The 21293-nt window shown below is 47.9% G+C and overlaps 1 protein-coding gene across 5 annotated transcripts in view; it reads right to left on the reverse strand.

Annotated features, from left to right (window-relative positions):
* TRIO (trio Rho guanine nucleotide exchange factor) overlaps positions 1-21293 on the reverse strand; it is a gene marked incomplete at its 5' end in the record, with an annotated part of 311845 nt that overhangs the window by 107477 nt on the left and 183075 nt on the right. For all 5 annotated transcript variants that reach the window (XR_013961230.1, XM_080680654.1, XM_080680655.1 and 2 more), the window contains 8 exons: positions 3285-3407; positions 6675-6790; positions 7455-7569; positions 10886-11035; positions 11477-11668; positions 13833-13952; positions 16199-16365; positions 17143-17338. Coding sequence is in view for 4 of the 5 variants with exons in the window: in XM_080680654.1 (XP_080536780.1) it covers positions 3285-3407; positions 6675-6790; positions 7455-7569; positions 10886-11035; positions 11477-11668; positions 13833-13952; positions 16199-16365; positions 17143-17338 (1179 nt within the window). The remainder of the gene's footprint in view (positions 1-3284; positions 3408-6674; positions 6791-7454; positions 7570-10885; positions 11036-11476; positions 11669-13832; positions 13953-16198; positions 16366-17142; positions 17339-21293) is intronic.

Here is a 21293-nt window from a genome sequence, read left to right on the forward strand (position 1 = left end):
CACAGGATGCAATGTACTTATGACACTGTTGACTGTCTCTTTTCTGTTAGAAGGTAACCGCCACGGGTCGGGGATGTTTGTTCTGCTTGCTAATATCTCCTGCACCTCCGTGTGTCTGGCACACAGTGGACAGTCACAAAATATTTACTAAGAAAAATAAATGAGCATTAGCTTCCTTATGCAAGTGTGTAAATGCCTATAACTTCAATGGGCATGGTAGTTACTCTTAAGAGCATGAATACATGTACTTCAAAAACATATGGAAATAAGCCCTGGCCAGTGTTCTCAGTGGTTATTGCGTCAGCCTGTGGACTGAAGGGTCTCAGGTTCAATTCCCAGTCAAGGGCATATACCTGGGTTGGGAGTTCCATCCCCAGCCCAGATCAGGGCACATGTGGAAGGCAACCAATCGATATGTCTCTCTCACATCAATGTTTCTCTCTCACTCTCTCTCTCTCTTCCTCCCTCCCCGCTCCCTTTTTCAAAAAAAAAAAACACAAAAAAAAAACTCACAAAAAAATGGAAAAAATACCCTCCCGTGAGGATTAACAAAAACAACCAAAAACAAAACACACAAACAAACAAACATAAAGAAAATATAAAAAGAAAATTCAAGAAACATTAATTATCTCTTGAAAAAAGGAGAATATCTGCTAAAGCAGCCTCTGGCTTGTCACCAGCAGGAGACCTTTCTGAAGATGTGAAGACAAGCCTAGTTATAAACCAAGGAAATAAGAAGTTCAAGTTTCCGATATGGAAGCATAAATTCCAAAAGGAATTAAATTAGAAGCACTACTAAATTTAACATCACAGAGAATTAATATGGCTAATGCAGGATTTCCAAAAATTAGGTTGCCAGGGTCAGGTTTCACTGTTGAGGGCCCAGATGTTAACCTGCTGGAAAGCACAGAAGAGTGATGCTGTCCCACCATTTAAGCACAAACCACGCAGGGGTTAAGAAAGCTAGGTCGAGTTCTAAGAGCCGGGGACAGAGAAGTGGAGATAAGACAGACAATGCATTAAAACAAAACACAGCAAGAAATTTCAGGAAGATTTATGTACATGTCTACCCACATCACAAAACAGACCCACAGCCAGCACACAACACTGATAGGCTGATCCTGACTCCAAGAATGTGTGTTGAATGCTCTGAGTTGCATTGCAAATGAGCGGAGTTGTGTCTTAGTGAAATGAACGGGGGCTTTGTGTCCACTGACACCCAGCCTTCCAGTGTTAATTACTGTAACAGCTGGGCTGGAAGACTGCCTGTCGAGGAAGGACTCTATCTAACGGAAGAAAAACCATTTCTCGGAAGACATACGACAGGGTGACAGAAGGCACAAGAACGTAGCCTAGTTTCAAGAGGAGAAGCTAAAGGACACCTCCAAGCACCAAAGCAGGCACTTTCGGATGAAATGAAACCAGAAACTGAAGGAAAAAAGTTGCTAAGAAAAAAAAGTGAGAGATGGTTTTTCAAAACAGACCAGTTCCTCTCATCAATGCATCCAATGAAAGAAATAGCTTCTGTATATTTGTGAAACAGAAAGGTCAGATGTCACCTATGAGTTCAGATGCTTTAAAAAAAGAAATACAGGGGCAAAAAAATGCCTGTTGCTGCTCATTCTTCTAATGATCATGCTCCAAATGTGAGGAAAGGGAAGCCAGGAACAACGGAAAAATCCTCTCCTACACACTCCATTGGTGGAACTAAGCTGCAGGCTGCTCGGCTCCCGACGGGGACACTCACCCTGGCCCTTGCACAACGGCCTGCAGAGGGGACGCTGCTGAAACTCTCAGCCAGAGAAGAGGAACAAATCTCCCATCTACCGCTCAGTGCTATCTTAAGTATTTTCTACAGACCTTTATTTATAGCCAAAGAATACTCAGAGAAACAAACAAAGGTCATGTAGCGCGCATAAATCATTTTCTATCCAACTCTTAATGCAAATGAGACTTTCACAGCTGAAGGTGCGCTGTACCCGGAGGAAGGAAGACTCGGTCCTTACCTGCAGAGGCCGGCCCAGCTGGCTCTCCTCTTGGCGCCCAAGGCCCCGCTGTCATGGTGAGGCTATCCTTGCCTGAGCCTGCCCTCCCCAATGCTCAGGTAGCCACAGAGCACCCGGCCTCTTCACGGCCCTGCAGTGTCTGTGGCTCCACTAGGTTACATGCTTCTCCAGAACAGAGACCGGGGTTCCCAGCACCCCGATGCCGAGTGAAAGGAAATAACTCAGAGCCTGGGCCCGGGAAGGGGGGTGGGCTGGGAGCAGAGGACTGGGAAGAATAGGAGGAGGAGTCGGAATCGTTACAGAAAACACAAAAAAGTACAAATAAACATAATACAAAGTAGCTGCCTTCACCCCAAATGATTAAAAAATACCTCTCTGATATGTCTTCAAAGCCAAGTGAAGGGTCACCCACACAACGAAATCAATCTTTTTACTTTACAGGGATACTTCTTTTTAACCAAAAATATTATTTAGGTTGATCATCTATTTTCTGCTCTTGAACTTTAGTTTTTTTCTAAAAAGTCAAAATGTATCATCAAAATATATCAGCACTTCTGAAGGTATTATAATAAAGGTATATTCAAAAACTCTGAAAAACAAAAGAAAAAACACCACTGTTTGAGAAGGAAACTCTAAGAGAATCTCAGAGCGTTTTGAGGCCTCTGCAGGTCAATGTGTAGACTCTCTTATATTTGCTTAAAAATTAATATGTATTCACCTATACTGCAGAGGCCATAAAGGTTTATTTAATTGTATTTTGATTTTCCGGAGAAAACTGAAAATGCACCTCCCCTCCCCCGCTTTATAAAACCTACGGACAACCTACTGGAAACACGGTCTGAGCAGACAATGCTACTGTAACAATTTTCACCAGCTCAGGCGGAAGGAAGACACCCACAGCACAAACCAAGTCCAGCTGGCAACATCAAATAGTGCTTCATAAAACAGCAACTACTCAGAACACGCCTGAGGAACGAAATCAGGAGAGCAATCGAAAGGAAGGAGACAGGAAGTGCCTGCAGAAACCAGAGGACCAGCAGCCAACAGATAGATGAGGGGAAACTGGGGGGCAAGGGTGGAAGGCAGTAGGAAGGATCACAAAACTCATGTCCAGCGATCCATGTGGGTCACCCTGCTTCTCGTTTCACAGTGTATTTCTGAAATGGTCTATTTGAGAACTCCCTTATTTACCCACAGTGCCCTGCTCTAGGTTACTCTGGAAAATCCCAAGCAGACGTGCAGGCCGCTGACAGGTGCGCACAGCAGATCTGAACGCACCTTGGCGGTTATCTGGAACTCCTCGTGCTCCTTCAGCAGCTCCTGGGTGTGCTGGATGCTCGAGCCCGTGGAGGTGTGTGTGGACAGGTAGAACTCCCCGTTGTCATGGATCCATTCTAGAGCCTGGACAGAGAGGGAACGGGAAAAGGTTCAGGGCTGAGCAGTCCAAGTTCCTCAGTATCTCATCTAAATGCGAAGTCTCAGGCCTCAGCCAGCCCACATCAGGAAGCAGCCCCTCAAAGACAGACCGATTTCTGAAATAAGGGTAATTCTAAAACTGGGGTGTGGGGGGGATTGACCTGCTAGAAAGTTGTAATTGTGTTACAATAAAAGGCAAGAGTTTCTTATAAAGTCACAATAAAAGCGTAAGAAAAGAAACCACACGCACTGCGAAGGAGTGGGTGAGGGGGTGGGCTGAGACCCTCATGCTGTTTAATACGGGGACGTTCATGTCCTGGGAACTTCACAACCAGAAGAACAGGAGCACAGATGCAAATTCCCAGCTTTCAAAAGTACAGTTTTAGCCCCTCCTTCCTGTTCCTGCATCCGGTGAATGCCCAGAGGGGCCCCCACTTCCCTGGTCTGGAGGCCATGCGCTTGTGCCTGAGCGCCACGGGGAGCGGGCAGAGCCCGCGGCGTAGCCCTCCCGTCGGGAGCGGCGGCCACGCCTGGAGAGAAGGGCCAGGCAGGCTCAGGTGCCACGGAACGGCAGTTCTGACTCCTCTGCTCTTTCATGGCTAAGATGGAAGCCAGTGTTCTCCTCCCATTTTCATAGGTCTCAAGTGCAATCGGACTTACTTAAGCACACACTTCTGAAAGAGCGGCGTGTGGAAAAGAAGCATAAAGGAGTCGAAGCTTTTACACGTGCTCTTCCTAATCTCCAAGTCATCCACTGCCCGGCTGGTGTGGGCACAGAAAGATCCTGCCTCTATTGGGTACATTTCCAGCATTTTAGAAGAAAAATAAGAAGAAAGCCAGGACCAACTACTTCCCACGCAGCTCCCTGGCGGGGATTCTCTTTTGGTGTGCCCGAGCTTCCCCTCCCACCTCGGAAACAATGTTAACCGGACTCTGAATGGAGGCAAAAAGCCACTTCTGCCCATTTATTCAAAGGCCCTTGGTGTCTCCACTCACAGCGAATCGTCCCGAGTGCCTACCATGGAGTCGATGCAGGGGAGGCACCAGGGAATGAGAAGCTTGGGCCCCGCAGACCGAAAGGGGAGAGAAATGACGAAAGATACACAAAAAACAAAGGCGGTTTCATCCCAGCCCAGATCAGGCGCATGTGGAAGGCAACCAATCGATATGTCATCAGAGGAGGTATCAAAGCTGGGACCTGGGCTGAGCAGGGATGGGCCAGGGAGGGATGAAGAGACCCAGTGCAGGCGGGATGCGGGGAGGAGTACACGCAATGGTCCCAAGCTGAGGGAGCTGGTCCCCCATGGGGAGAGGCTGGGGGTGAGGGAGCTGGTCCCCCACGGGGAGAGGCTGGGGGTGAGGGAGCTGGTCCCCCACGGGGAGAGGCTGGGGGTGAGGGAGCTGGTCCCTCATGGGGAGAGGATGGGGATGAGGGACTGGTCCCCCACGGGGAGAGGCTGTGGAATGCAGGGGCTGCTGTAGGGAAGGGATGGCGTGAGTGGAAGGAACACCAGTTAGCAAACTGGTTCAGAGGTTTAGACAGGACATGGCAAGACAGCTCTGGTTGGTTCGAAGGGCAGATCTGACACGCACGGGAGGTTTGCACCCACAAGACTGATGAAGGGGTGAAGGTGGAGCAATGAGGGAAAGACAGGAATCAGGAACCACACATCCTGTAAGATTAAGGAGTTGTGAGGGACAGTTCTGCCAAGGAGGAGGCTAGGGGGACCAGTCTGGACACCGGAAATGGAGGTGAGGGCTGGGAGATAGCAACCGAGAAGACAGCAAGAGAAACAAGAACACATCCCACTGAGACCTGGGGAAAGTCAACCTTCAGAGGCGGGATGAGGAGGAGGGGCAGCGAGCCTGGGGCGGTGGTGGGCAGGATCGCTGGGGGGCGGGGAGGGGGGCAGGGCGGTCACCTCTCCACCACCCTCCAGTGAGGCGCCACCAAGTGACCCTCAGGACGCCTCCTGAGACCTGATCGAGCCGGGGCCTCAAGGACAGATTCTCCAGGAGCGATGGATACCTACTATGCACCTACGATCAGTACAGAACCCGACAGGTCCCCAGGGCCTGGGGTTGGCACTGCTCAGGGCCTAAAAGTAGTGATTTTATAACTGGCAGACAAGCTGGGCTTTAGGAAAAAGCAAGACAATTTCTCTGACAAAGGAATTATTTACAGTTTTGTTCTGTGTAGCTGAGTGATTCCTTGTCTTTCAACAGAGAAATAATAAAGAGTTGTGGGAAAGAATTATGAAACAATCTCTAATGAGGAACAAAACCAGGCTGCCGTAAATCTCAAACATGGCTGAACTGTTTTTAAATAAAATGGTAAGCAAACATAATTTAAACATCGAAGACACTACTGCTTCCCGCCTCTGCTGGGAATATGATGACTACACCTGGCACGGTCAGCCGAGACGAGAACAGGCCGAGTCAGGATGCCAGGTCCGAGGACCATGCCCCCCAGCTCCTCCACCTCTGGGGACCAGGCCACCCACTGCGAGACGAACATTTACCCACAGGGAACAAACGTGCTCCCTAAGAGGAAGCCTGTGTGAGGAAGACACCATCTTTCTCAGGCTGTAAGAGTTTACTAAATGCCTGGCCTGTGACAGCACATAGTAGGCGGACAGGTGGATTCAGGAGGAGCCTTGGTCCGGGTCTGACATGGAGAATGTGGACGGCCCTATGGGTTCTTATGTTACCGTGAAGGCCCAAGAGGAGTGACAGGGATCCTGTGTCCGAGTTAGGGGTGCGGCAGACTTTCACCTAAAATGATCTTCCATGACTGACATTCGGGCAGAAGCACTTTATCCCAAACTGACTTCAGAGAGTGTAGGAACGTTGTTGACTACACTGAATTGTTAGAAATTCTGTCACATTTCTTACGTCATTTTTGCTCGATTTATCTGAAGAATGAACTGTTATCTTGCACACATAAATACAGCAATAGAAAAAGGCACCCACCACAGTATTTACATAAACACAGAACCTAGATTCCATGATGATTTTTAAATCATCTTCTCTCACTTGTATTTGCTGTCTGAACCATGGGAACTGACAGCAGAGATGAGCTGAGGGTCAAACTCACCAAGAGACACGCCTTATGAGGCTGTGGGGTTTTCTTTTCAGAACAAACTGTTCATGACAAGGCCCGACTGCTTGGATCATTAGAAAGTGGTTGTGAACCTGCTGAATGGAGGTCTGAATACAGGGTGGAGGGCAGGGTGCCCAGGGGCAACTGACCTGCTTGGCACTTCGTTCAAAGACCACGTACTGCTGGCACTGGTCCAGCCGCCTCTTCCTCATGGTCCAGTAATGCAATACCCTGTTCTCCCGCTGGAAGAGTTCATTCAAGATATCTGAGAGAGCGCAGAGGAAAGCATCAATCAATGAAACCTGCAGATAACTCTGGTTTGCATTTTTTCCTGATTTATAATATTTTTACTTACTTTAACAAAACAGTCAATGCCAATATATATCACCCTGAATTACGTCTTTTCTCCCTGTGTATATTCTTCAACTTTATTGAATAAAGTAGAGGCCCGGTGCATGGATTCGTGCACCGGTGGGGTCCCTCGGCCTGGCCCGCGGGGATCGGGCTGAAACTGGCCCGGTGCATGGATTTGTTCAGGGTGTGTTCAGCTCTTCTTGCCTAGTCCCAATCAGGACCAACTGGGGCTGGCCAGCTGGGGAGGAACCATGGAAGGGCTCCAGGGCGTGTCCAGCCCATCTTGCCCAGTCCTGATCGGCCAGACCCCAGCAGCAAGCTAACATACTGGTCTGAGCGTCTGCCCCTTGGTGGTCAGTGCACGTCAGCGACTGGTCGAATGGTCAAATGAACAGTAGGACACTTAGCATATTAGGCTTTTATTATGTAGGATTACCTGTATATTTAACATTTTGTTACTAAGCTAAGATAATGAGTAAGAGCTTTAATACTGTGAAAAAGCCCGGGATAGGGTTTCCAGGCAATCTCATCCAGCCCCTCCCCTCGCTGTCAGTCACACCTCCAGGCTGACTCACTTTTCACTTGCTGCTCAGGGGCCTTGACGTGCGTCACCATGCCCGGCATGCTCACGCTGTTCCTGTGCAGGTACTTCAGGAAGACGTCCGCATTCCTCCTGGCGAGTGTGCAAGCCTAGGCACAAGGGAGCAATGCGCTGTTGATCCGACGTATGCAGACATATTGAGTTCATATGGACGACAACATCAGGTGGCTCGCACTCACATCTTTACCGAAAATGTTCACCTGGCCAACTTGTGTTCATAAACGGAAGGGACCAAAATTCTGCACCCCTCAAGATGCTTTTTTGGAATACTGACGTGAGGCTGATTATTAAGAAACAAAAGACTCAGGAAGAACCTTTGACCCTCCCCACTTTCCTGCCCAAGAGATCCAGACAGAGAAACCTGCTTCAGGAGGAGATCTTGGGATGTTCCCCCCTTAGTCGAACCTGAATGAACTATGGCAAACAAGAGGGCCGAGTCCCCAGGGAGGATCTGCCTGCGGGTTATTCTGCTCTTCCTCAACTACCTACACATCGCCCATTCTCACTTCTGAAAGCTGATACCCATTCCTCCCTCTTGCTCCTTTGTCCAAAAATGTCTTACATATCCAACGCTGCCTCACTTGCTTTGAAATTTTCATGGATTTATCCTGCCTATGTGAATTCCCCATGCACACATATTAATTTTTATTTTCTCCTGTTAATCTGTCTCTGTTAATTTGGTTATTAGCCCAGCCAGAAAAACTTAGAAGATGGCAGGAAAAGTATTATTACTTGTTTTAGCCCCCACAAAATCAAGTAAGTAATTTCATTAATGTATTAAAAAACAAGAGTGCCCTGGCCGGGTTGCTCAGTGGTTAGTTAGAATGTCGGCCCACAGACCAAAGGGTTGCAGGTTCAATTCCCTCTCAAGGGCACATACCTCAGTTGCAGATTCAACCCCCAGCGTGGGTCGGAGCATGAACGGGAGGCAACCAATCGATGTGTCTCTCTCACATCAATGTTTCTCTCTCTCTTCCTCCCTCCTCCCTTCCTTCCACTCTGTCTAAAAATCAATGGAAAAATATTCTCAGGTGAGGAATAAAAAAGAAAAAAAAAGAGTTAAGGGGAAAAGGATATAAATATAAAATCAAAGCAGTTAAGAAAACCCCCCACATTAATTATATGTGAAGAGGAAATATCTTGCACAGTTCCTGTCCCAGATCTGGAATTAATCTTTTCTTCAAAGAGCTCGGCCTCCTTCTGTGTTAAATGGTACTGACACCACAATCTGGGCGTGAGGAGTGCAGAACATTATTGGGTTGGTCATTGTTTCTAGGCCTTTCCTGTAGATGGGAGCTAGAGCAATTTTTTTTTTTTAAATTAAGAAATATACCATGAGTCTCTACTGAAAGTCTAAAATAAGCTGTCATACCAAATACCAAGGCTGGTGAAACTGCTGGAGTCACATCCAAAGGACATCTGTACCACCTGGCCTGAAGGGGCTCCCCCTAGGGGACAACTTGAATATAAAGATAAATGACTCCAATGGATTGAAGCATACCAGATACATTACAATCCAGGATGATGGTAAAGAAATAGCAATAAAACAACAAGAAAAAACAAATTAAGTGTATGTAGAAGTTGCTAAAGAAACAGCTCATTATTCTGAAAATGGTAAGCAAAAGGAAAGAGTCAAGCATTTACCATGCCTTCTTTGCACAGACTATTTTAGATTAATAAAATAGCTCAGGGGTACTTACTAATTCTAGCTAACTGAAGAGGAAGGAATGACAGAAAATCACTGTTTTGCAACTGCTAAGGAACAGTATTACCACTGGCTACTAAACCCACGAGGTGAGAGGCTGGTGGGGAAGAGCAGAATGGATGAGCTGGAAGCACCATGTTTGAAGCACTGACAAATTCTCATATTGCAGAGACAGGAGGAAGTGGCCTTATGTGGCTCCTGATGTAACACCTGGGAAGTGCAAGCACCATCCATGGGGTGTGCCAAGTACACTCACACATGCACACACTCACACTTGAAGCTGATCAGGGCTCTCAACCTAACTAACAGAAATTTAGAGAATCCAGGATGGTGCTAAATGACCCCACAGGACACAATGACCCAAATCTGGAAAGTGGGAAACACCACAGTATGAATAACTTATTTCTTCAATTAATAAATGGTAATGAAAGGAAGGGTGGCATTTAGATGAGGAGAGACAGAGACACACAAATCAAACCAATAATTGGACTTCTTTGGATCTTGATCAAAAGATATTTGTGAGATAATCAGAGAAATTTGAACCCTTTGATTCTACATGAAATAAGTTACCACTAATTTTTAAGATTTGATCATGGTATTGTGGTTGTTTTAGGAAAGTATAATTTAATGTGTAGATACTTACTAAAGTATTTGCAAATAAAGTGATGTAATATCTGGAATTTAAAACAATCCAGTGAGGATGGGCATATGCCCGTAGGCTGGTACACTGAACCTGGGTGAGATGCATACGATCCATTCTTTATTTTGTACAGATCTTTAAGCTTACACCACAAAATGTTTAAAGACATCCAATGCAAAAACACTACAGAATTCTAGTGAACAAAGGAATCTGAACAGGCCTCTGTTTTATCACTTCACCTAAAGATCTTTCTAAATTAATATAATCAAGTAGCATTCAATTTCATTTTATACTAACTGGAGTCCAGAGAAGGGAAGGTAAATTATAATTCAACTCAAAACACCTAACAGGGACTGGCATTTCATAAACTTAAACAGCAGCACAAGCAAGCACGCAGGCTCCCAGGTCCTGTTTGAAAGAGTTACAATTAGTGACTGGGGTGGTGGAAGCTCAAAGTAAGTACACCAGCTAAGAATTTTCAGAGTTACAATTTCTCTCCCAAATGAAACAATAACTCTCCCTGTCAGGATAGTCCAACACCTTCAGAAATGAACCAAATTATTAAATATAACAGGAAATAGTGTCAGAGGAGTCAGAATGCTGATGCAATGAGAACAACTAAACTTAATAAAGCAACAAGGAAAAATAAACACCATCCTTATTTTCAAAAGGTATGAGTGGCAACAAGAACCTCAGGAAATGTGGTCCAAGAGTGAAAGAATGCAACGTGGAAACAGTCAATGTCCGTGTTGCTAAACACCTTGGCCACTGTTTCCAGTTTAATTGTTTTGAAGCACATAAATGACTGTGGTATGAATATAAGACAGCGTAAACAACAAAAACATTTTTAAGATTATCTCTGAACAGCGGACTTATTGCTGATGGGATGCTACCCCGATCACTGTCCCACGAGGTGGAAATGGTGACGGCAGTGCGCCTGGCCTGCAGGGTGTCTGCGGGTCACTGACCACAGTCCCACCTCAGGGCCGTCCTCAGGTGACCCTGCTGGATCTGTGTACACTGCTCAGCGAGGCATCGGCCCCCCAGGAAGCGCTCGTACCTTCAGGAACGCTTCCTTTTGTTCAAGGTGCTTGCTGATCATCGGCGTGACGTGATCTGTCTCAGAATTGGGGCCCAGTTTGTCGGCTCCTCCACACCAGTCCTCTTCTCTCTTGTACTCCTGCTCCAGGCTCTCGAGGACACTGCAGACCTGTGGGCAGGAGACAGTTCCAGCTCAGAGGGACCCCAGCATCTGAGGGCACGGGCTGGCATCTGTGGGGAGCATTTTCAAAGTGGCCTGAGGACCAAACCACTGGAACCACAGCTCTATCTAACACGAGGATTGCAATTGCAGGCCTTTCAGAACAAGGACAAAACAAAAGCTGAGTTTCCTGTCTCTCTCAGACACGTTTCAGGCCGTATACTTAAGTGATAGGAAAAGGGGTGCTTCTTAGCCACTTCCCAGCCTGTTACGCTTTGATGCCTACGGTGAGCACAAGTGGTGTCATGTCTAAGAATGCTTCTCTTCTCTGCTGGACTTGGAATGGCAGGTTCAATGATGACTGATGAGTTAATGATTGAGTTGTTCAATCAAATCGAGCTCAAAACAACATGCCAGTCGGGAGCTGAGGGACTGGGCCCCCCTCCCTACCTGCTCCGAGGTTTTGTAGAAGGCGACGGACGCGTTCACGAGCTTCAGGCGGTCTTCCATCTTGAGCATGAGCTGCTGCCAGTGGGAGGCCACCTTCTCGGCGCAGTCCCGGATCATGTCCATGTCGTAGTGGTTGGCCTGCAGCATGGCCTCTGCCTTCTGCTGCACCTGCAGCGCGCTCTGGTGTGTTTTCTAAGGAGAGGAAAGGGAGGGCGCACTTAACAGGGGAGGCGCTGGGAACGCCATTTACTGGAGAGGCGCTGGGAACGCCACGGCCCTCCCGTGCTGCTATGCCTTTATAGAAACCGCCTCAGTTAATACTCATTAGGACACTTCCAAAAACATAGCAGATAGTTTAGTTAAAAAAAGTTTTCATGCCTAGCAACAACTGCTTCTATTTAAATGAGCTAATGAAGGATGAAATGCATTAAGACTTTCCAGGCCTCCGTGGTGGGGTCTTGGCCTGAGAAAGAGCAGGAGAAACCTTTAACAGCCAATATTCTAGAAAAGCTGTTGAAATAGTCCAAGTGTATTATTCCTATTGATCCTTCTTATAATAGCAGCTACAGGCAAAGGAACAAGTGGGGAAAAGGTGGCCACAGTGAAGGCTTTTTATTTTCGTTTTAAACTTTAACTTTGGACGAGAGTAAAATGTTCTCAAGAACTATTGATTTACAAAAAAAGAAAGAAAAGAACAGCTAAGGCCAAACCAACTGTTTTCCCTGGAGGTCCACGCCAGGAAGAATCTACGAACATAACACGACCATCCAGGAGACCTGCTTTGTGTCCCCCCTGGAAGGCTCGGGAGGCGCCGAGGCCAGGGCCCTCAGTGAAGAAATGACTTCTGGGTAGGGGAGGGGATGGGTCTCTGTGGACTCAGATTCCTTTCTTTCATTTCATTTAGGAACAATACCAACATTTTGTATTTCACCTGAAAAGGAGCTAATGATTCCATAAGACACGGTCCCTGATATAGCCCCAACACCACACAGTGATGTGCACGGGCAATGTGATTACTGGAAATCCCTGGCACAGTGTACAATTTTCAAAAGACGCCCGGAGTCTGGGCTTCAAGAAGTGTTCCTGTGTGTCCACTGGCACTGAGTAGTTGAAAATAAACCAACCTAAGGCACCACTTAATGGCGATTGCTGTGGCTCCCTTCTCTGGCTGACAATATGTATGTAAAGAGAGCAGAAGACAAGTTCTCTGTAATCAAATGCTCTCCCACCTTTGGCTTTACTTTGAGACCACCTGGCACAATTGTAACTGCCCCTCAAACCTAAAAATAACCGTCTACCTCCTTTGAGGGTGAACTTGGGCAGGACTCAAACGGCCGAGCCCTTTTGCTAATGTCCTGGGTGGCACTGACTACTCAAGACCGAGACACTGGGTGAGTAATGCCCTTTCCCAGGGCGCAGGGGTTTGTGGACAGCACTGGGTCACCCACCAGCAACAGTGAAGTGTGATCTGTGCCTGGTCTTGGTGAGTCGCCCAGAGCACTCTGATTTGCTGAGGCTGCTTATACTACTACTAGAGGCCCGGTGCATGAAATTTGTGCACTGGGGGGTGGTGTCCCTCAGCCCATCCTGCACCCTCTCCAATCTAGGACCCCTGTAGGATTGGGCCTAAACCAGCAGTCAGACATCCCTCTCACAATCCGGGACTGCTGGCTCCCAACCGCTTGCCTGCCTACCTGCCTGATTGCCCCTAACTGCTTCTGCCTGCCAGCCTGATCACCCCCTAACCACTCCCCTGCCAGCCTGACCGATGCCTAACTGTTTCCCTGCCGGCCCGATCGCCCCCAAGTGCCCTCCTCTGCCAGCCGGATCACCCCCAACTGCCCTCCTCTGCTGGCCTGGTCGACCCCAATTGCCCTCCCCTGTCGGCCATCTTGTGCAAGGGTGTGACGGTCAATTTGCATATTCCCACCTTATTGGGTGTGGGCGCCGACATCTTTGAGGGCGGGACAGGCAATTAGCATATTCCCTCTTTATTAGATAGGATAGCAGGCATGTGCCCATGAGACCAGCAAAATATAAAACGCCTCAGCCGAGATGCCAACTCGGGGTACCTGGTGCCAGGCATTCCTGACCCAGAAGGTCCACCTCAGCAGGACCCCGGGACCCCCTGGCCTTGGGAACCCTCTGCCATGAGGCTGTCCGACCAGCATGCACAGCCTGCTCCTCCGCAGGGCCAGGCCAAAGCCTTCTCCTGTGACACACTTTGGGCTTGTAAGCATTGCCATTTGGGGTCCTGTGGAACCCCGTTTTGGCTTCCAGGGTCAGTGCAACATGAGGGACGAAGCAGGCCTGCCTTCTGGGGGAAAGACCCCACTCAAGGCAGCCAGCGCCCTACCTCGATGGCGTGTTGGAACTGCTCGTGCTCCCGCTGCAGCTGCTCCGCCTCCTGCAGCGAGCTGGCTGTGATGAGCCCGGCGTTCAGCATCGACTCGCCATTGCGGATCCAGCCCAGCACCTGAAACGGTACACAGGTTATCCAAGCGCAGCCCTTCCTGGGGCAGCCCGTGGGCCAGCAGTGACGCGATCCAAGCAGCAAGGTGGCCGAGCAGCTCACACCAGCCACATGGAGCTGGTTTCCTTATGACCCTCCTGCCCACAGCCTGAGACCCGTCGGGAGTGTGCGACTGTAAGTGCTGCGCTGTTAAATGGATCCTGTTATTTTTTAGTTGCAAATGGGAGCTGAAAGAGTAGAGGGTCCAGAGGATGGTTATTAGTCCACAGGCCAAAACAGGTTGGGGATCGCACATCCCAAAACTGACAGCCACAAAGAAGTCTCTGCTAATAAAAAAAAAAAATATTTTTTTTTTCATTCTTTCAGTCCTAATGAAAATGCAAAATTGGCAAACTGCTTGGTAAGGGAACTATTTCATACCAGTAATAAAATTTTCCATTTTGGAATCAGTATTAAGTGGCACAATAACTGAAGTATGAACAAAGCTGTACTCTATGCTCAGAGGCAAACCACGAGCTCCTCAACTTCACACACGAAGAGAAGCCACCTGTGACAGCTGAAGCCAGCGGCTGTGGACAGTCACTCTGGGTAGTTATTTGTGGCAGAGACAGCTCATTCCTACCTGATACCTATTTTCCTTGTCTCCTTTACTCAGAAAACCCCAACTTCTGGGGACAGCTTAAAATAAAACCACCTCTCAGCTCCTATGACAGCTTGGTTACAGAGATGACATCATTCTAGCCATTGAGGTCAAGGCAGTCGCCTCTGGGGATTTTGTGAAAACATTTTTCTGGTACATGTGTTGCCTCTTTCTTGTTACATTTTCCCTTCCTGATGCCTGGACTGTGGAGGTGACGGTTGGGGCTACAGCACCATTTGGACCGTGAGCAAAGGGCCACCCACCATCAATATCTCAGCTAATGCACCACGGGCAACCTCTTACTCGTTACACGGCTTTGGACTCTGTTACTCGTTAGGCAAATGCAGTTCCTAAAGAATATGTCCGTCTGTCCCTGTGTTTTTTACGGGAATTGTTGTATGTTTGGCCAGAAGTAGCACTGCTGAACTGGTCTTTCAAAGGCAGTTCACATACTTTATCTCGTCACAACAGGTGCTCTTTTAAAGAGTTCTGTTTAATAATATGTCTGCTTTAATACGAGTGCTGCCCACTGTGCCCCTCACCTTGCTCATGGTTAGAGCAGGGGTGGGGAACCTTTTTTCTGCCAAGGGCCATGTGGAGATTTATAACATCATTTACGAGCCGTACAATATTATCAACTTAAAATTTTGCCTCTATATTTGGTCAAACATTTAATTAACTCACCCCTAATGCCTTGGCGGGAACAGACCAAATGATTTCGTGGGCCTTATACGGCTCGTGGGCTGGATACTCCCCACCCCTGGTCTAGAGGCACCTTAAATCCCCTCGGATCAAACTAACACGTGCTTTTCTGTGCATCTACCAGCAAGCCGCACTGTCCCTGCATCAAGCCAGCATCCCTTCTCATGAGATAAAACACCACCTATAGGCTGAATATATGCATGCATGGAATCCCGCTGGCGCTGAGCCAGAAAGCAATCTCTTCCAAATGTCCCACTTTATTTTGCCATGTATCCAGGATGTGGCCGTATAGATCAGTGGTCGGCAAACTGCGGCTCGCGAGCCACATGCGGCTCTTTGGCCCCTTGAGTGTGGCTCTTCCACAAAATACCACAGCCTGGGCGAGTCTATTTTGAAGAAGTGGCGTTAGAAGAAGTTTAAGTTTAAAAAATTTGGCTCTCAAAAGAGATTTCAATCGTTGTGCTGTTGATATTTGGCTCTGTTGACTAATGCGTTTGCTGACCATGGATAGACGATAAAAGAGAACTCAAGCCATACACAGCTGTGGTCCAATCCGGACTCATAACAGTGTATTTGGCAGTAAAACCACATGGTCATGTAGACCAGGAAGCAAAGCACACAGGATTTTAAGCAAGAGAATAGCAATAACAAAACAAGCCACATGGATGTTCCTCTTGAGTGTGGTACCTGCTGGGCAGCGAAGCCTTTCCCACCACAGCGTGAACACACAGCTGTCCAGACAGTGGCTCAATTTCTACGCTCGATGTGGCTGCATTAGGGTGGGTGTTAGGTTATGCACCAGGGCAGCTGTGCTCTGACCAGGGCCAAGCGTTCCAAGGCGTCCAGGTCCGAATTACAGCCCCCACTTCACGTGCCTGTCACTGGCTCTGGGCTAGCACGTGCTTACCTGCTTCACCTCCGCCTGCAGGTGGCGCAGCTGCACACACTGCTCCAGGTGCTTCCGATGCTGCTCTGCGGCCAAGTCCAGCTCCTGCTGCTTTTCGTGAAGAAACTCCAACAAGTCCTGGACCCGCGTAGCCATGTCCACGTCTCTATCGCAAAGCAGCTCCACGCCTGCACACACCAAAGGGAGACCCTAGAATTCAACTTGCATTTCAATTTGTTCTTAAGGTTGCACGCAGGTCTGTGTGAATCACCGCCCAGCTGGGGCCGGGCCGTCACGCTGAAGGCCACGTGCAGGGAGGGCCAGCACAGGGCAGTGCTGGTGAGGTGAGGTGTCCCCAAGAACGTATCTGACGTGTTCAAGCCAAAGTAATAATGTCCCGCCCACCACGCTGGGCCCATCTCCTATCAGTCTACTTCTCCTACAATAACCATGAAAATGTGACATCCTTCATAAATGAGAACTTTGGCTTGTTTTTGTTGTTACCTGCTGTACATCTAGTTTAGATTTCAGGAAGCATTTAAGAATATGATTTGTGTAAAATGAGTAATGGCATATTCAGGTTGTTGCTAAGTTTTTTCCATAGCCTTCTTCTCTCTACATTTTTGAGCCCATAGTGCCATCTGCTGGTAAAGTATAAATTTAAAAAGTATAACGAATGGGAAAATATTTTGTAGGGATTTACATTACACTCAGAGAGCTACAATAGATCATTTACAAAATTAAAGTTCATGCTACTTATAATAACATCTAAGAATATTAAGGGTAACTGCACTGACCGTAATGTTCAATGATACCGTACTGTGTGTGTGTGTGTGGGGGGGGGGGGGGGTGAGTGGGGGGGGAGGGCGACCTGAACCCTGCAGGCACCACACTGCGATAACCTGGATGAGCTCCCCAGGACACGAGGAGCCCACCGAGGACGCAGAGGGGAGCGCACTCCTTACCGGAGGCCTGCACTTCATTGACGTACTGCAAGAGGTCCTGCCCTTGGTGGATGACATCGAAGGTGAGGTTGTTCATGGTCAGGGCTTTGTCCGCATGGTGCTGGAGGCGCTGTTCCGCTATTGTGAGGTCTTCCGTGTCAAAGTCATTCATTTGCTGAGAAAGCTCATCGTTCCAAGACTCAAGGTCTGAGATGATCTGACAGAGGAAAGTCTCTCTTTAGGATCAAGATTTAAAAATATGTATCTGTTGCAATAGCTTCCGTGCCCAGTATGGAAGGAAGAGACTCATGGGACCGTGTCAGAAGGACACAAAGGCCAACTGAAGGGGCCCCCACTGCCCAATGATGGGACACTTAGACACTAAACAAATATAAAAATGACCACCATTGAGTAGAATATATAAAATACACAAAAATCCATGAATTCCTAGTGATGTTTAAAAAGAAGAGCTAAAAGCCAAAAATTAAATGAAAAACTCTTTGGTTCCAATTAGATGTAGTCAGGGAACTAATCTTTAGCCTAAAAACTGTGAACTATCGTAGAAAATTATGTAAGCATATAATGGTGAAGGAAAATTCCCCTTTCTGGATAAATCTAGCTATTAAAATGTAGAAAGCATAATAAAATCAGAACATTTTATTCTAATTACTAGAGGCCCGGTGCACGACATTTGTGCACTGGGGGGTGGGGTGCGGGGGGAGGATCCCTCAGCCTGACCTGTGCCATCTTGCAGTCAGACACCCCCTGAGGGGTCCTTAGCGCTGTCGTGGAGGTGGGAGAGGTTCCCGCCACCACTGCTGTGCTCGCCAGCCGTGAGCCCGGCTTCTGGCTGAGCAGTGCTCCCCCTGTGGGAACGCACTGACCACCAGGGAGCAGCTCCTGCATTGAGCATTTGTCTCCTGGTGGTCAGTGTGTGTCACAGGGACTGGTCATTCCACCGTTTGGTCGATTTGCATATTAGGGTTTTATTATATAGGATTTTTTAGATTCTAGTAAACTGGGTAATGATCATCACCGCATAGTAAGCTATGAGGAAGGCTGATGGGGAATGAACAATGGAAGGATCAGGCTGCCGCCTCCTAAACCCACAGCCCCACCGTAGCTTCCCCAGAGGCGGGCCAGACGGACAAGCCCTCCGGCAGGAGGAGCTGTGATGTGCCACCTCTGCAGCATGTTTGCACAGAAACAGACCCCGATTCCAATTAGGTCTTCACCTCTAACTGCTGTGCATACAGGAAGTACCGGGGAAAGAAAAACAGGTGCACAACTTGGAAGAAATCAAGTGAGCAAATGCAGGATGTGGGACCTGACAACGGGTGAAGTTATTTCGACAAGTGGGGGTGCGGAGGCAGAAAGGGCGGGCGGAGAGACCACTGCAGATGAATAGACGGAGCGGCAAGGGCAGGGGCGGACCCCGTGCAGCCCTAACTGAGGTACTGCGGACTCTGAACAGCCGGGCGTGAGAAGACAGCAGGGGTGACAGCTGGACTGCTGAGGTGATTAGTGAGTTGTGGTCATGGAAGAAAATGGCCTCATTTTTTAGGGAAGTCTGTAGGAGTGAAATGACACGCCGACAACATTTTTCTCTAAAATGCCACAGCACAACAAAAACAAAAAAGGGACTGAAGCAAGGAGGGCAAGGGTGGCGTTGGATTCGGGGAGAGGCAGTGCACGGTGCTGTCCTCACCACCTTCGTATAAAACTTTCATTATATACTTTTTTAAAAAAATATTTTTATTGATTTCAGAGAGGAAGGGAGAGGGAGAGAGAGAGACAGAAACATCAATGATGAAAGAAATCATTGATTGGCTGCCTCCCGCATGCCCCCTACTGGGGATCAAGCACGCATCGCAGGCATGAGCCCTTGATTGGAATCAAACCTGGGACCCTTCAGTCCGCAGGCCGACGCTCTATCCACTGAGCCAAGCTGGCTAGGGCACATTATATACTTTTTAAAAATTAAGAGTAAAATGGTAAAATCCAAAAAGGAGAAAAACATCTTCTTGTGGAAGAATATCATACAATACACTTCAGTGGAAACACATCTCCCATAGATCCTAATTAACGTTCTCCACATGAGCAGAAAGTGAATTAGTTTGAAAATCTGAACGGGAGAGTGTACACAAGACTCCGACTAGAAGATGGGAAGTAATAAAAAACTTATGGCTTCCACAAACTCCTTGCACAAGTCTTCTCGATTTATTCTTTTATTACACAGTTCCATATACAATATGTATATTATAGTAACCTATTAAGTTATACTTATTAATAAATCAATAAATTTAAACAATGCCAAATTAGACATAAACCAAAAAGCCATTGGGGGAAAGTATTGTTAAAAAGGAAAAAATTGACCATATCTTTAACCTTTATCTCTACTCTAAGGGGATTCTTTCTTAATGTTTGTTTGTTTTCTGGCGCTGAGGGAGAAGACACGGTGTGTGGTGAGAGACAGACTCGGGAATGGTCTCACGGAGGAGACACCATCAGTCAGCAACGGCATCAGGCAACGGGAAATAAACACCGATCAATGTGCTCAGACCAGCAGGATCTGAAAACACTCGCTTGGCATACAGAGACCCTGGCATGACCGTGATCAAAGGATCATGAGGAAAATCCCGCCTGCAGTTTAGCGTTCTAGCTGGTTAACCATCCGAGCCAAGAAAAGGAATCTGTGCCAAAAACAAAGCTGATGACAGTGGGAGTCATTTTTGAATATTTCTTTGGAGAAATAGCTTAGAAACAACTTTCTTCAATGTATCGCAGAATTTTTATGAAGTCTAAATTTTTCTTCCTGAACACACATATAGTTTAATTACGACTGTTTCCTGTACCTAACCTGTCACAGGATGCTACAGCAGATTTTACTTGGTACACCTGGAAGCTGAAATCGCAGTAGTCTAAGGCAGAGAAAATCTCCATCCACCTTTCAGAGACGGAAATGTTACTCCAACAGAAATACAGAGATATGGGGGATTTTAAAACATTAACCAAGGAACAGATGAATTTCCACCAACAATATAACTGCGTGCTTCCTATAGGTAGTCATATGAGGCATTTTCCCAGATCAGAGGGAAAATCCCAGCTGAAACCTAAACTGCTCGGATCTTCACGTTTCAGGATCATCGAGAGAAAGAAGGTTCCAAGGACCCGACGCGCTGAAAGATGTTAAACTGTGTCCTCGCGCCCTGTGACTGCACTGCAGGCCCCGTTTCCCGGGCTCAGGCATCACCTGCCCGGCCTGGCAGCCTGGCCTCACTGAGCCGCGCGGAACTGCGGGCTTTAGTGGGGGAAATCGTTTGGGGTTCCGACCTCCATTTAAAACACTGGTTCAGTGAGAGTGGAAATAAAATGAGTTATTTCCCCCTTTAAAGTATCATTAATACAACGGAAGCCAATTTGCCCCCCAAATAGCCAAAGGTCCTGGAAGGAGAAACTTCAAATAATACTTCTGACCGCTTGGCGTTGCTTTAACTGAAACTATTTAATAAGCAGCCACATTTACAAAAGCAATTCCTCTAAAGCAGAGGTCAGAGAGGAAGGCAGGCTGCCTGTGGGGTCCTGCTCACACAGGCTCCAGGCTGGCGGGGCAGGCCTGACCGCTGAGGCCGGGCGCCTTTCTCCACGTGGCTCCAAACCACGTGGCTCCAAACCACGTAGCTCCAAACCACGTGGCTCCAAACCACGTAGTTCCAAACCACGTAGCTCCAAACCACGTGGCTCCGAGTGGATTTACGTGTCAAGACTCGGAGAACAGGTTGTTGTTTTTTCAGGGATGTGTGTAGGGTTCAATACCTTTCTTGTCATTAACAGACGATGATAATGAACATGGCCAAGGAGGTTTTCCTTTTAGGAAACCACTGATGGAAGTTCAGACAAGCAGCCATCCATGGGCCCACAAAAGGCCTGCCCAGGGCCTAGCCTGGCCCCTGCACCACACACCCCTCGGAGCAGGGCCCACGGACAGGCCTAGGGAAGCACAGAAGGCCCACTGCAGGCGAAGGTAACCACGCAGTCGACACTGAGCCCTGCCTCACCCTGCCTTTGGCAGCACTTGGGGTCCATACCAAGCCCTGCCTCACCCTGCCTTTGGCAGCACTTGGGGTCTGGGCCCACGTGCTCTCACAGCACTGCTCTAACCCAGGACAAGT

This window comes from Plecotus auritus (assembly GCF_963455305.1).
Source record: "Plecotus auritus genome assembly, chromosome: 7".
In the NCBI taxonomy this organism is placed as follows: Eukaryota; Metazoa; Chordata; class Mammalia; order Chiroptera; family Vespertilionidae; genus Plecotus; species Plecotus auritus.